Source organism: Theropithecus gelada, chromosome 16, assembly GCF_003255815.1.
Source record: "Theropithecus gelada isolate Dixy chromosome 16, Tgel_1.0, whole genome shotgun sequence".
NCBI lineage: Eukaryota > Metazoa > Chordata > Mammalia > Primates > Cercopithecidae > Theropithecus > Theropithecus gelada.
In genome coordinates, this window is record NC_037684.1 from 30,495,891 (window position 1) to 30,509,324 (window position 13,434).

At 42.3% G+C, this 13,434-nt stretch overlaps 1 protein-coding gene across 6 annotated transcripts in view; it reads left to right on the forward strand.

The window, feature by feature from the left end:
- The window catches only part of ATP6V0A1 (ATPase H+ transporting V0 subunit a1), a 73,145-nt gene that overhangs the window by 4,965 nt on the left and 54,746 nt on the right, over positions 1-13,434 (forward strand). For 4 of the 6 annotated variants that reach the window (XM_025363678.1, XM_025363680.1, XM_025363681.1 and 1 more), the window contains exons 3-5: positions 4,295-4,373; positions 5,879-5,976; positions 8,333-8,461. In XM_025363678.1, coding sequence (XP_025219463.1) covers positions 4,295-4,373; positions 5,879-5,976; positions 8,333-8,461 — 306 coding nt within the window. The remainder of the gene's footprint in view (positions 1-4,294; positions 4,374-5,878; positions 5,977-8,332; positions 8,462-13,434) is intronic. The other 2 variants (XM_025363683.1, XM_025363684.1) reach the window with 1 other exon arrangement.

The window sequence follows — 13,434 nt, forward strand, 5'->3', positions numbered from 1 at the left end:
TTTTTTTTTTTTTTTTTTTTTTTTTTTTTTTTTTTTTTGTGACGGAGTCTCGCTCTGTCGCCCAGGCTGGAGTGCAGTGGCCGGATCTCAGCTCACTACAAGCTCCGCCTCCCGGGTTCACGCCATTCTCCTGCCTCAGCCTCCCGAGTAGCTGGGACTACAGGCGCCTGCCACCTCGCCCGGCTAGTTTTTTGTATTTTTTAGTAGAGACAGGGTTTCACCGTGTTAGCCAGGATGGTCTCGATCTCCTGACCTCGTGATCCGCCCGTCTCGGCCTCCCAAAGTGCTGGGATTACAGGCTTGAGCCACCGCGCCCGGCCCGGTAACCTGTTTTGATTGCTGTCGTCATAGGATTAGTTTTCCCTGTTCTTGAATTATATGTAAATGACTCATAATTGCAAACTCTAATGTCTGACTTCTTTTACTCAACCTCTGTTTCTTGCAAGTATCTGTAGTTCATTTTTTAAAATTGCCGAACAGTAAGTAGTTCATTGTATGAATACAGCACAATGTTTTTATCCTTTCTTTTTTTTTTTTTTTTGAGACAGAGTCTCGCGCTGTGTCACCCAGGCTGGAGTGCAGTGGCGCGATCTCGGCTCACTGCAAGCTCCGCCTCTCAGGTTCACGCCATTCTCCTGCCTCAGCCTCCGAGTAGCTGGGACTACAGGCGCCCGTCACCACGCCCGGCTAGTTTTTTGTATTTTTAGTAGAGACGGGGTTTCACCATGTTAGCCAGGATGGTCTCGATCTCCTGACCTCGTGATCCACCCGCCTCGGCCTCCCAAAGTGCTGGGATTACAGGCTTGAGCCACCGCGCCCGGCCGTTTTTATCCTTTCTTTTGTCATTACTCATTTGGGGCTATTATGATTAAAGCTGAAGTAAACATTATTGTAAAAGTCTTTTTTTTTAATTTACAGGTTTTGATTTTTCTTTTTTTTTTTTTTTTTTTGTGAGACGGAGTCTCGCTCTGTCGCCCGGGCTGGAGTGCAGTGGCCGGATCTCAGCTCACTGCAAGCTCCGCCTCCCGGGTTTACGCCATTCTCCTGCCTCAGCCTCCCAAGTAACTGGGACTACAGGCGCCCGCCATCTCGCCCGGCTAGTTTTTTGTATTTTTTAGTAGAGACGGGGTTTCACCGTGTTCGCCAGGATGGTCTCGATCTTCTGACCTCGTGATCCACCCGTCTCGGCCTCCCAAAGTGCTGGAAGCAAACCCAGTTGACCCTTGAAAATGCAGGGGTTAGGGGTGCTGATCTCCCCATGCAATCAAAAATCTGCATACAACTTTGACTTCCGCAAAACTTAATTATTGATAGCCTGCTTTTGACCAGAAGCCCTACCAATTTCATAAACAGTCGATTAATACATATTTTGTATGTTATATGTATTGTACACTGTATTCTTAGAATAAAGTAAGCTAGAGAAAAAATACTGTTAAGAAAATCATATGGAAGATAAACTGTGTTTACTGGAAGTAGATCATTATGAAGGTCTTCATCCTTATTGTCTTTACATTGAGGGAGGCTGAGGAGGAGGAAAGGGAGGGGTTGGTCTTACTGTCTCAGGCTGGCGGAGGTGGAAGAAAATCTGTGTATTAGTGGACCAGCAGAGTTCAAACCCACATTGTTCAAAGGTCAACGGGAATAGAGTAGTGGCATGCTCAGTCATGGGTTGGGTAGGTGTATGTTTAACTTTGTAAGAAACTGCCAACAGTTTTCCAAATCTTTTACTTCCTTTTTAATAGCATTTATCACAACAAATTGTAATAATTGGTTTGCATCTGTCTCTTCTATAGAGCTGAAGACCAGGACATAGCTTATTAATCTTAATCGCTAATAAAAATTTTTGCCTTCGATTCCTCTAATATTAATATATTGAGTTCTTGAAGAGAGAACTGTTGAATGCATGGATATGTATGTGTTGTGTGTTTGTATTTTTTTTTTTTTTTGAGACTGAGTCTAACTCTGTCACCCAGGTTGGAGTGCAGTGGCGTGATCTCAGCTCATTGCAACCTCCGCCTCCCAGGTTCAAGCGATTCTCCTGTCTCAGCCTCCCGAGTAGCTGGGATTACAGGTGCCCGCCACCACGCCCAGCTAATTTTTTTGTATTTTCAGTAGAGACAGGGTTTCACCATGTTGCCCAGGCTGGTCTCGAACTCCTGATCTCATGATCTGCCCGCCTCGGTCTCCCAAAGTGCTGGGATTACAAACATGAGCCACTGTGCCCGGCCAATGTGTTTGTATGTTTCTGTGTGTGTATGCATATAATATATATACACATATACATGATTAAGCTAATAAATTGTGTTGTTCGACTTTTCAAAGCTAGGACATAGCTTATTCTTTGTATTTTCCCCAGTGCCTAGTTCAGTATCTGACACATATTTGGTGCTTCATAAATGTTGAGTAAATATAGTTTTTTCTTTGTGTTACTTTTATGGAATTTATCACATGCTATTTTATTGGTTGGGTTCACCTTCTCTATTAGATTGCAAGCTTTTTATTTAATTTAATTAATTTATTATTATTATTTTTTGAGACAGAGTCTTGCTCTGTTGCCCAAGCTGGAGTGCAATGGCACAATCTTGGCTCACTGCAACCTCCACCTCCCAGGTTCAATTGATTCTTGTACCTCAGCCTCCTGAGTAGCTGGGATTACAGGCATGTACCACTACGCCTGGCTAATTTTTTGTATTTTTAGTAGAGACAGGGTTTCGCCATGTTGCCCAGGCTGGTCTTGAACTCCTGAGCTCAGGTAATTCTCCTGCCTCCGCCTCCTAAAGTGGTAGGATTATAGACATGAGCCACCACGTCCAGCCTATTTATTTTTTTGAGACAAGAGTCTCACTCTGTCACCCAGGCTGGAGTGCAGTGGCATGATCTTGGCTCACTGCAACCTCTGCCTCCCAGGTTCAAGCGATGCTCTTGCCTCGGCCTCCCGAGTAGCTGAGATTACAGGTGTGCGCTACCATGCCCAGCTAATTTTGTATTTTTAGTAGAGATGGGGTTTCGCCATGTTGGCAAGGCTGGTCTTGAACTCCTGACCTCAGGTGATTCGCCCACCTTGGCCTCCCAAAATGCTGGGATTACAAGTGTGAGCCACTGTGACTGGCCAGGTTGCTAGCTTTTTAGTGAGTAGGTACTTGTTTTGTTTTTATTTGTATATTCCTGAACATCTGTCATATTGCTTTGAAAATTACTTATGGGCCGGGCGCGGTGGCTCAAGCCTGTAATCCCAGCACTTTGGGAGGCCGAGATGGGCGGATCACGAGGTCAGGAGATCGAGACCATCCTGGCTAACACGGTGAAACCCCGTCTCTACTAAAAATACAAAAAACTAGCCGGGCGAGGTGGCGGGCGCCTGCAGTCCCAGCTACTCGGGAGGCTGAGGCAGGAGAATGGCGTGAACCCGGGAGGCGGAGCTTGCAGTGAGCTGAGATCCGGCCACTGTACTCCAGCCTGGGCGGCAGAGCAAGACTCCGTCTCAAAAAAAAAAAAAAAAAAAAAAGAAAATTACTTATGGTGCCAGACATGGTGGCTCATGCATGAATCCCAGCACTTTGGGAGGCCGAGACGGGTGGATCACCTGAGATCAGGAGTTCGAGACCATCCTGGCCAACATGGTGAAACCCTGTCTCTACTAAAAATGCAAAAAAATTAGCCGGGCATGGTGGCGTGTACCTGTAATCCCAGCTACTCAGGAGGCTGAGGCAGGAGAATTGCGTGAACCTGGGAGGCAGAGGCTTTAGTGAGCTGAGATCACACCACTGCACTCCAGCCTGGTGACAGAGCAAGACTCTGTCTCAAAAAAAAAAAAAAAAAAAAAAAAGAAAAGAAAAGAAAAAGAAAATTACTTATGGTATGAATGAAAAAACTAAAGCCTGTCACTGAGAAGGTGAAGACCTTGGGACAGAAAAACAAGAGAAGTTCCTCTTCTGCTTGGAAAGGAAGAGAGAAGGAAAACAGAGAGCGTTTCTGTGATATTCATTGCCCAAATTTTAGGTAGTGGGAAGGAAGCTCACTGAGACTTTTGGTCTAGGAAGAACATTTTGTACCATTGTGTTTTACCTAATTTACCTCCATTCCAGTAATGTTGCAGCAACGGAGGAGGAAGTTTTTATCCTTAGCTGGTGTGACTGGCCGTAAAGCAGTTTTTCGAATCAGTAGACAATTTTGATTAGTGTTGCATCATGCATTTACACAAAATTAGTTTTTCACTTTGCAGAATGTGTTGCTTGAGAAACAGAAGAAATAGATACAATATTTCAATGTTTGGTATTGTGTTTTTATTTTTCAGTTAAATCCAGATGTGAATGTTTTCCAACGGAAATTTGTGAATGAAGTTAGAAGATGTGAAGAAATGGATCGAAAGCTTCGTATGTGCACTTTGGTCTTGTGTAATTTTCCTTTAATGAATCATTTGTCTTAGATTAATGACATTAGTCCTCTTAATAGAAGAAGAAAATGCTATAAGAGAAAAGAAAAAGGAAAAATCTTGCAGTTAAGATGCTGAGGTGAATTTCTGGTATACGAGTAGATTTTGTGGTCTTTGGGCTAAGTAGTGCTTAACGGAAACCTTGTTTGAAATAACATGCTGCAAGCTGAAAACTGGTTATTTTTTTTGTGAGATTTCTAAAACAAAACTACATTATAGAATTTTGAGAAATAGGACCCAGCACACCATCAGTTTTTGTCAGCAGAGCCACCTTTTAATTTGAGCTATTTAAGAGGGAGGAAACTAACATTTATTTTATTTTTTATTTTTTTTTTTTTTGAGACGGAGTCTCACTCTGTCGCCCAGGCTGGAGTGCAGTGGCCGGATCTCAGCTCACTGCAAGCTCCGCCTCCCGGGTTCACGCCATTCTCCTGCCTCAGCCTCCAGAGTAGCTGGGACTACAGGCGCCCGCCACCTCGCCCGGCTAGTTTTTTGTATTTTTTAGTAGAGACGGGGTTTCACCGGGTTAGCCAGGATGGTCTCGATCTCCTGACCTTGTGATCCGCCCGTCTCGGCCTCCCAAAGTGCTGGGATTACAGGCTTGAGCCACCGCGCCCAGCCTGAAACTAACATTTATTTAAGTTCCATTGAGGGCTAGCTTGCTCACATACATTATTCATTCCCCCACAACATTCCTTCAAGATGGGTATTACCTTATTTAACGATTGAGGAAACTAAAGATCAGAGAGGCTTAATGACTTGCCCTGGAACGTAAACAGTTATGATGGAATCAGTATTTGAAGCCAGGTTGTTCTGTCTGGCTCAAAAATCCATGATCTTGCCACTCTACTAAGCCAACTTGTGGTTAGCTGATAAGTGAATTGGTCCCCACTCTAAAAAACAGTTGTAGTTGTCACTTGAAACACTTTTCTCTTCTGGTATTTTGGGTCCTTATTACCTGTTCTGCTTTTTCATTTTTTATGCTTAAAACCGACCTGATTGTTTTCAAATTTAATGAACCCCTTTAGATCTGGAGTTGTCTCACTAGTGTGTTAAGTGTCAAATATTCTATTGTATTGTACTCTTCTTCCATAACTCTGCTTTGCCAATAATATCTATAACCAGAACTGTCATACTTTGGAGTGGCATTCGCGTTGGGAGGAGAGGTGCGGCCTTGAAGGCCAGTGTTAAGACCTGAAGAAAGAAAGAAGGCAGTTGTGGGATGACCAGCCTTTGGAGTAGCTTCAGAGAATGTGAGGTTGGAGAAAGAGGGATGTGGAGAAAAAAGGTGCTTCTTTTATATTAAACGAATATATATATATATAAAGTATCTTTCTTGGATAAAACTTTTTGTAGTCAGGCTTTAGATGCTAATTCTTTTCCTTAAATAATGGCAATTTTGAGCATGTGCGGGTAGGCATGAATGTTTTGATTCTGTCATTTTAGGATTTGTTGAGAAAGAGATAAGAAAAGCTAACATTCTGATTATGGACACCGGTGAAAACCCAGAGGTTCCCTTCCCCCGGGACATGATTGACTTAGAGGTAAACAGTTCTTCTCAGAAAACCAGAAAAGTTTCTTTCTACGTAAATGCAGAAATTACTTTCCTGAGCAGATAGAGAGTAAAGTAATTCTTGCTAACTTTGACAGCATTATCTACTGATTGTTTCTTGTAGGTGGGATTGAAGTGAGTTTCCCCTTCGCTTTTTTTTTTTTTTTTTTTTTTTTTGAGACAGAGTCTTGCTCTGTCACCCAGGCTGGAGTGCAGTGGCCGGATCTCAGCTCACTGCAAGCTCCGCCTCCCGGGTTCACGCCATTCTCCTGCCTCAGCCTCCCGAGTAGCTGGGACTACAGGCGCCTGCCACCTCGCCCGGCTAAGTTTTTGTATTTTTAGTAGAGACGGGGTTTCACTGTGTTAGCCAGGATGGTCTCGATCTCCTGACCTCGTGATCCGCCCGTCTCGGCCTCCCAAAGTGCTGGGATTACAGGCTTGAGCCACCGCGCCCGGCCTCCCCTTCGCTTTTTTATTGATAGATAGTATTTGTACACATTTATGGTGTACATGTGATATTTTGGTATATACATAGAATGTGTAATGATCAAGTCAGGGTATTTGGAGTATCCATCACCTTGAGTATTTACCATTTCTATATGTTGGGAACATTTCAATTCTTCTCTCCTAGCTATTTTGAAGTATGTATTGTACATTGCTGTTAACTATAGGCACCCTACTCTGCTATTGAGCATTAGAACTTATGCCTTCTATCTAACTGTATGTTGGTCCACATTAACCAATCTCTCTTCATCCCCCCACAAACCCACACACCCTTCATAGCCTCTGGTATCTATCATTCCACTCTCTACCTCTATGGGATCAAGTTTTTTAGCTCTCACATATGAGTGAAAACTTGTGTTATTTGTCCGCGCCCTGTTTATTTTGCTTAACATAATGACCTCCAGTTCTATCCATGTTGCTGCAAATGACATGATTTTATTCTTTTTTTATGGCCAGACCATGTGAATCCCCTCTTTATCCCCTCTTTTATGGTGACAAACAGCACTGAAACAGTATTATATGCCACTAAGTAAATGTTTATTGGTTTATCGAAACCTTATTGGAGTAAGTTAATTTATCTACTATTTTATTTTATTTTATTTTATTTTATTTTATTTATTTTTGAGACACAGCTGTCACCCAGGCTGGAGTACAGTGACCCCATCTTGGCTCACTGCAACTCCTGCCTCCCAGGCTCAATCAGTTCTAGTGCCTCAGCCTCCAGAGTAGCTGAGACAATAGCTGTGTGCCAACATGCCTGGCTAATTTTTTTGTATTTTTTGTAGAGATGGGATTTTCCCATGTTGGCCAGCTTGATCTCGAATACCTAACCTCAAGCAATCTGCCTGCCTCAGCTTCCCAAAGTACTGGGATTACGGGTGTGAGCTACCATACCTGGCCTATCTACTAGTTGGTTATTCTTGCAGACTAAATGGGCAGCCAGTAGACTTCTCAGTAATTATTTTATCCATCTGAAATCTCCTGAGAAAGTTACCAAGTATACAATAGAATCTGTAAACAAAGAAATACTATTTTTTTTTTTTTACTTCCACAGTGACTTAGAAAGGAAATACTTTTTTTTTTTTTTTTTTTTCAGAGAGAGTCTTGCTCTCTCACCCAGGCTGGAGTGCAGTGGTGCAATCTTGGCTCATTGCAACCTCCGCCTGCCGGGTTCAAGCCATTCTCCTGCCTCAGCCTCCCAAGTAGCTGGGATTACAGGCATGCACCACTGAGCCCAGCTAATTTTTTTTGTATTTTTAGTAGAGACGAGGTTTCACCATGTTGGCCAGGCTGGTCTTGAAATCTGACGTCAGATGAGCCACCCGCCTCAGACTCCCTAAGTGCTGGATTGCAGGCGTGAGCCACCGTGCCTGGCCAGGAAAGATTATTTATTTATTTATTTATTTATTTATGAATGAGATGGAGTTTTGCTCATTGCCCAGGCTGAAGAACAGTGGTGTGATCTTGGCTTACTGCAACCTCCGCCTCCCGGGTTCAAGTGATTCTCCTGCCTCAGCCTCCCAAGTAGCTGGGACTACAGGCATGCGCCAACTTGCCTAGCTAATTTTGTATTTGTAGTAGAGATGTGGTTTCACCATTTTGGTCAGGCTGCTCTCGAACTCCTGACCTCAAGTGATCTACCCGCCTCGGTTCAGGAAAGATTATCTTAAGCAAAAAAATTTCCATAAAGAAAATTGCTCTAGTAAAATCACAGTATTTGCTAGGCAAGTCCAAGATCTCTTTGAACTATCAGCTTGGCGACAGTTATGTGGGATGAATTCATTTATTGTCTTCCAGAGCAAACATATCGAGCTTAGCCTAATCTATTTTCTTTTTTCTTCTAGGCCAATTTTGAGAAGATTGAAAATGAACTGAAGGAAATCAACACAAACCAGGAAGCTCTGAAGAGAAACTTCCTGGAACTGACTGAATTAAAATTTATACTTCGCAAAACTCAGCAATTTTTTGATGAGGTCAGACTATTGTTTCTTTTAGTATTTGAGCAGCTGATATTACACTCTCACAAGTGGGCCATATTTTTATTCCAGTAATTATTTTAATTTGCTATTTTGGAAGCAATGCCATTTTTGCACCCTGTTTTAGTTAAAGAAATGTGAGATTATGTTCCATTTTTCATGCAGTACACAACCAGCCATGGTTTTGCATTTTTTCACATTTTCTTCAATTTTTCATCTCAAGATGAGGAAAGGAACCCTGAAGTAGTTGTATAAATGTAGTTAGTATAAATTTCTACATTATATTTATACTTATAAGGTAAGTATATGCTTAAGGTCAAAGCTGAAGAAACAAACATTTGGTTGTAGACAAAATTATAACAAAGGTTTAATCACCAAGCCTTTTGCCATCAAATTTTTATTTTATTCTCTATGTTTGCTTATAAACCTTCGAGCACATTTTTCAGTACTTCAGATAGCACACATCACACTAATTTTTCAAGAGTTTTTCATTGTATGTATTGTATGGAAAATATTGGTAGGATGCTTGTTTGAAACTTTTGGGTTATCACGTAAACTTAGATGCATTACCTTAAAGGGAAACATGTTAATAAGTTCTTGGGTTAAATATGTAGGTGAGGCCGGGCATGGTGGCTCATGCCTATAATCCCCGCACTTTGGGAGGCTGAGGCAGGTGGGTCACCTGAGGTCAGGAGTTCGAGACCAGCCTGGCCAACATGGTGAAACCTGGTCTTTACTAAAAATACAAAAACTAGCCAGGTGAGGTGGTGGGCACCTGTAATCCCAGCTACTCGGGAGGCTGAGGCAGGAATATCATTCGAACCCGGGAGGTGGTTGTTGCAATGAGCTGAGATCGCTCCACTGTACTCCAGCCTGGGTGACAGAGCGAGACTCTTATCTCAAAAAAAAAAAAAAAAAAAATGTAGGTGACTCAGTTGGGCATGGTGGCTCATACCTGTAATCCCAGTACTTTGGGAGGGTGAAGCGGGCAGATCACTTGAGCCCAGGAGTTCGAGATCAGCCTGGGCAACGTAGTGAAACCCCATCTCTACAAAAAATGCAAAAATTAGGCAGGCATCGTGGTGCACGCCTGTAGTTCCAGCTACTCAGGAGGCTGAGGTGAGGGGATTGCTTGAGCCCAGGAGGAAGAGGTTGCGGTGAGCCGAGATTAAGCTACTTTACTCCAGCCTGGGGGACAGAGCAAGACTGTCTCAAAAAAAAATGTAGGTGACTTAGTCCAGGTGACAATGTGCTGAGGTGACCCCATGGAAAGGATCTGGAGCAAGGCTTGCAGAAGGCTCCTTTCTCCTAATTCAGCCTGGGGAGGAGTCTTAGCTTTCATCTTCGATGTGGTTTTTCTGATGGCCTGAAGTACAGTAACTGTCTTCTTGACAGGTGTTTTCGCCACCAGATTGATGATATTAGACACTTTAGGGATTGTTACAGTCACTGTTCAATGTGCCTTCTCATAAAGTTATTTAATTCCTTTGCTCAACAAGAAAACTTGGCAAAGCTTTTAAATTTAGAGGCCCTTTTTTTTGAGACAGAGTCTCACTGTGTAGCCCAGGCGGAGTACAATGGTGTGATCTCAGCTCACTGCAACCTCCACCTCCCAAGCTCAAGCGATTCTCCTGCCTCAGCCTCCCGAGTAGCTAGGATTACAGGTGCATACCACCACCCCCAGCTAATTTTTGTATTTTCAGTAGAGACAGGGTTTCACCATGTTGACCAGGCTGGTCTTGAACTCCTAGCCTCAAGTGATCCATCTACCTCTGTCTCCCAAAGTGCTGAGATTACAGGTGTGAGCCACTGCACCTGGTAGGGGCCCATTTTAGTTAGCATCTGCTGTGTTCTCAGTTATACTTTAAATTCATATCTATAGTTTTTATTTTTTTTTAATTGTTTTTAGACTGGGCTTGGTGGCTCACGCCTGTAATCCCAACACTTTGGGACGCTGAACAGGTGGATCAGGAGGTCAGGAGTTCAAGACCAGCCTGACTAACATGGTGAAACCCTGTTTCTACTAAAAATACAAAAATTAGCCAGGCATGGTGGCGGGAGCCTATAATCCCAGCTACTCATGAGGCTGAGGCAGGAGAATCGCTTGAACCCAGGAGGCAGAGGTTATAGTGAGCTGAGATCATGTCACTGCATTCCAGCCTGGGTGACAGAGCAAGACTCCATCTCAAAAAAAAAAAAAAGGTTTGTTTTTAACTGCCTCATCTCAGAAATTTTTATCTTTTGAGGGGAGATTAAATATCCATAATTCTCTAGGTTGGAGCAGGAGTTCTTCAAACAACAGCAGCAGACTCACCTGTAGTCTTGTCAGAAGTATGAATTACCAGTCTCCACCCTAGACCTACTGAATCAGAAACTGTGGGAGTTAGGCCTAGCAGTCTGTATTTACCAGGTGATCCTGAGGCATGCTAGTTTGAAAACTGCTGGGCTAGAGAAAGTCTGCTGAGGATGTGATACATTCCTCACTAATTTAACGATTTGACTCAGAGAAGCCATTTAATTAAAAGGATCTGCTGGGGCAAAGGAAAGGGGAAAAACTCATATGAATTTAATTTCCTGGTCCTTTCAAGAATCAGAAGGTATTAATATTTATTTAGCTTGCTCATGGAATCGAGAATTTTGAGTCTAGTGGTAACTTCTTTTGCCAGTCCCTAATGACATCACGTTAGAGGGTGTGGGACAGTGTGATTAACTCTAAAGTGTTTAAGGTCTTTTGCAATAAGCATCGCCACTTAAGCCATGTGTTTTTAATGAACCTGCAATTCCAGTATGCTCACTGTCCAGACATTGTATTTTTGTTCACTAATTCACTGAACATGTAATGAGCACCTACTCATTGTGAGACACAAGATGAGTAAGACGTGTTCAAGGCATGTATCATTCGGTCATATTAAGAAGCACCCCAGAACATGACGCTTTCATATGCTCACAGATGTGCGCTTTGCTAAACATGTCCAAGCTGCTAACCACAGATCTGATGTAAACCTGGCCTTATGGTCAGAGCTCAGCTACTTTCTAGCATTATTTGGAGCTTAATTCTTTCACCTTCCCTGTCCCCATTTTTTTCCCTTTTGATATACTCTTTAGTTTACTGCTGAGATATTGCTATCTCATATGAAAATGTCTTTCAAGACCTCCTAAATTTAAGAATGAGAGCCAGCTTCCTATTATGGTTCATTTTTGGAGAAATTCCGAATAAAGACTGATAGATGGATTCCCTTAAGGGAAATAATTATTTAAACTATTAATTTTCTAATGAAAAGAACTTAGTAAAAATGAAAATAAGAGGAACCACTTGGAAAAATGATACTTTAAATCATAATTTATGGATTTAGGAATTTTATTTTGTGAATAATAAGTCTAAATACTAAATGCCTATTTTGAGAAGACAGACTCTAAGTCTTCATGATCTTTGTGCCCTATTCATGCTGGGCTGTTTTCCCGCTCCTTTTTTTTTTTTTCTTGAGACAGAGTCTTGCTCTGTCTCCCAGGCTGGAGTGCAATGGCGCGATCTTGGCTCACTGCAACCCCTGCCTCCCGGGTTCAAGCGATTCTCCTGCCTCAGCCTCCCAAGCAGCTGTGACTATAGGTGTGCACCACCATGCCCAGCTAATTTTTGTAGTTTTAGTAGAGACGGGCGTTTAACCATATTGGCCAGGCTGGTCTTGAACTCCTGACCTCGTGATCTAACCACCTCGTCCTCCCAAAGTGCTGGGATTACAGGTGTGAGCCACAGCACCCAGCCTCCCCCTCCTATTTTATTCAAAACTTTTTTTTTTTTTTTAATCTCTGGAAGTACTTAGGGCACAAGGCCGTGGCTATGAGAGGTTCTCATGCTGCTTTTGTCATCAATTCCCCTTTCATTCCTAGCAGCCTCACTGCATTGCAAGAAGTCTCCTGGCAGGAACCTCTCTGCCTTGCCTGTTCTTGCACTAACTCACAGCCTCAGCCAGGTTCCTTTCCATAGACCTTGCCCTGCTGCTGCCTAGCAGGAGGCTCAGGTGTCACTGCCACAACTTTGCATCTGCACATGCGAGTGCTCTTCAAATAATGCAAAAGATAGGACACTTGGGACCCTCAAATGTTGGAAACTTAGGATTTTTAATGAGATTTTCTTCTATGTCTGAAATTATAATATTTGCAAAGGGCCTAAAACACTACCAGTTTTAAACCTTTATTTTTTATAATTTGGTGACTACAATCAATAATTCACAGTAATGAGTTAGCAGAAATGGCTAAATCAGAAAATGATTCTATATTTAGGCATAGGAGTTATGATTGGCAAGGTGTGTGTAAGGGGGAAAAAAAACATATTGAATAGTCTTATGATTAAAGATGATTACAAATTTGACTTAGTCATTTCTTATCTAGGGCATTTAAAATGACTTGTTAATGATTATCCTTTTCTCAGTCTTCTTGCTTATGAAGAACTGTAAGAGCTGGAGAGATTTCTCTGCATCTTTTACCATAAGCACCATAACATATGAGAACGTAAAGAAGACTGGAAAAGTAATGGTTAATGGCATGCAGATCCCTGCTTTCCTTTCCTTCTCAGTTTTCCATCCATCTGCTTTCTTTATTTTTTTTCCCATCTGCCATTTCCTTTGGGGCCTGGGTGAATACCTTAAGTAATGAAATAAAATTTTTTTCTTGATGTAGATGGCAATAATTGTTTGTTCTTGGTAATTGACATAGCTTGAACTGGATGTGCTATTTATACTTAATTGCTGTAGAAACAGAACTGAAGTTCTCCTACTTCCTTTTTGTAAGGCATGTTTTTCAGTATCTGAATGGAGAAACCAGAGGGCATAGCAAGTAATGTAGAGGGATATTTACAGTGTTCTTATTAGAGGACCCAGATACCCTCAAGACAAGCTTGTCCAGCCCATGGCCCTCAGGCCTCATGTGGCCCAGGACAGCTTTTTTTTTTTTTTTTTTTTTTTTTTTTTTAA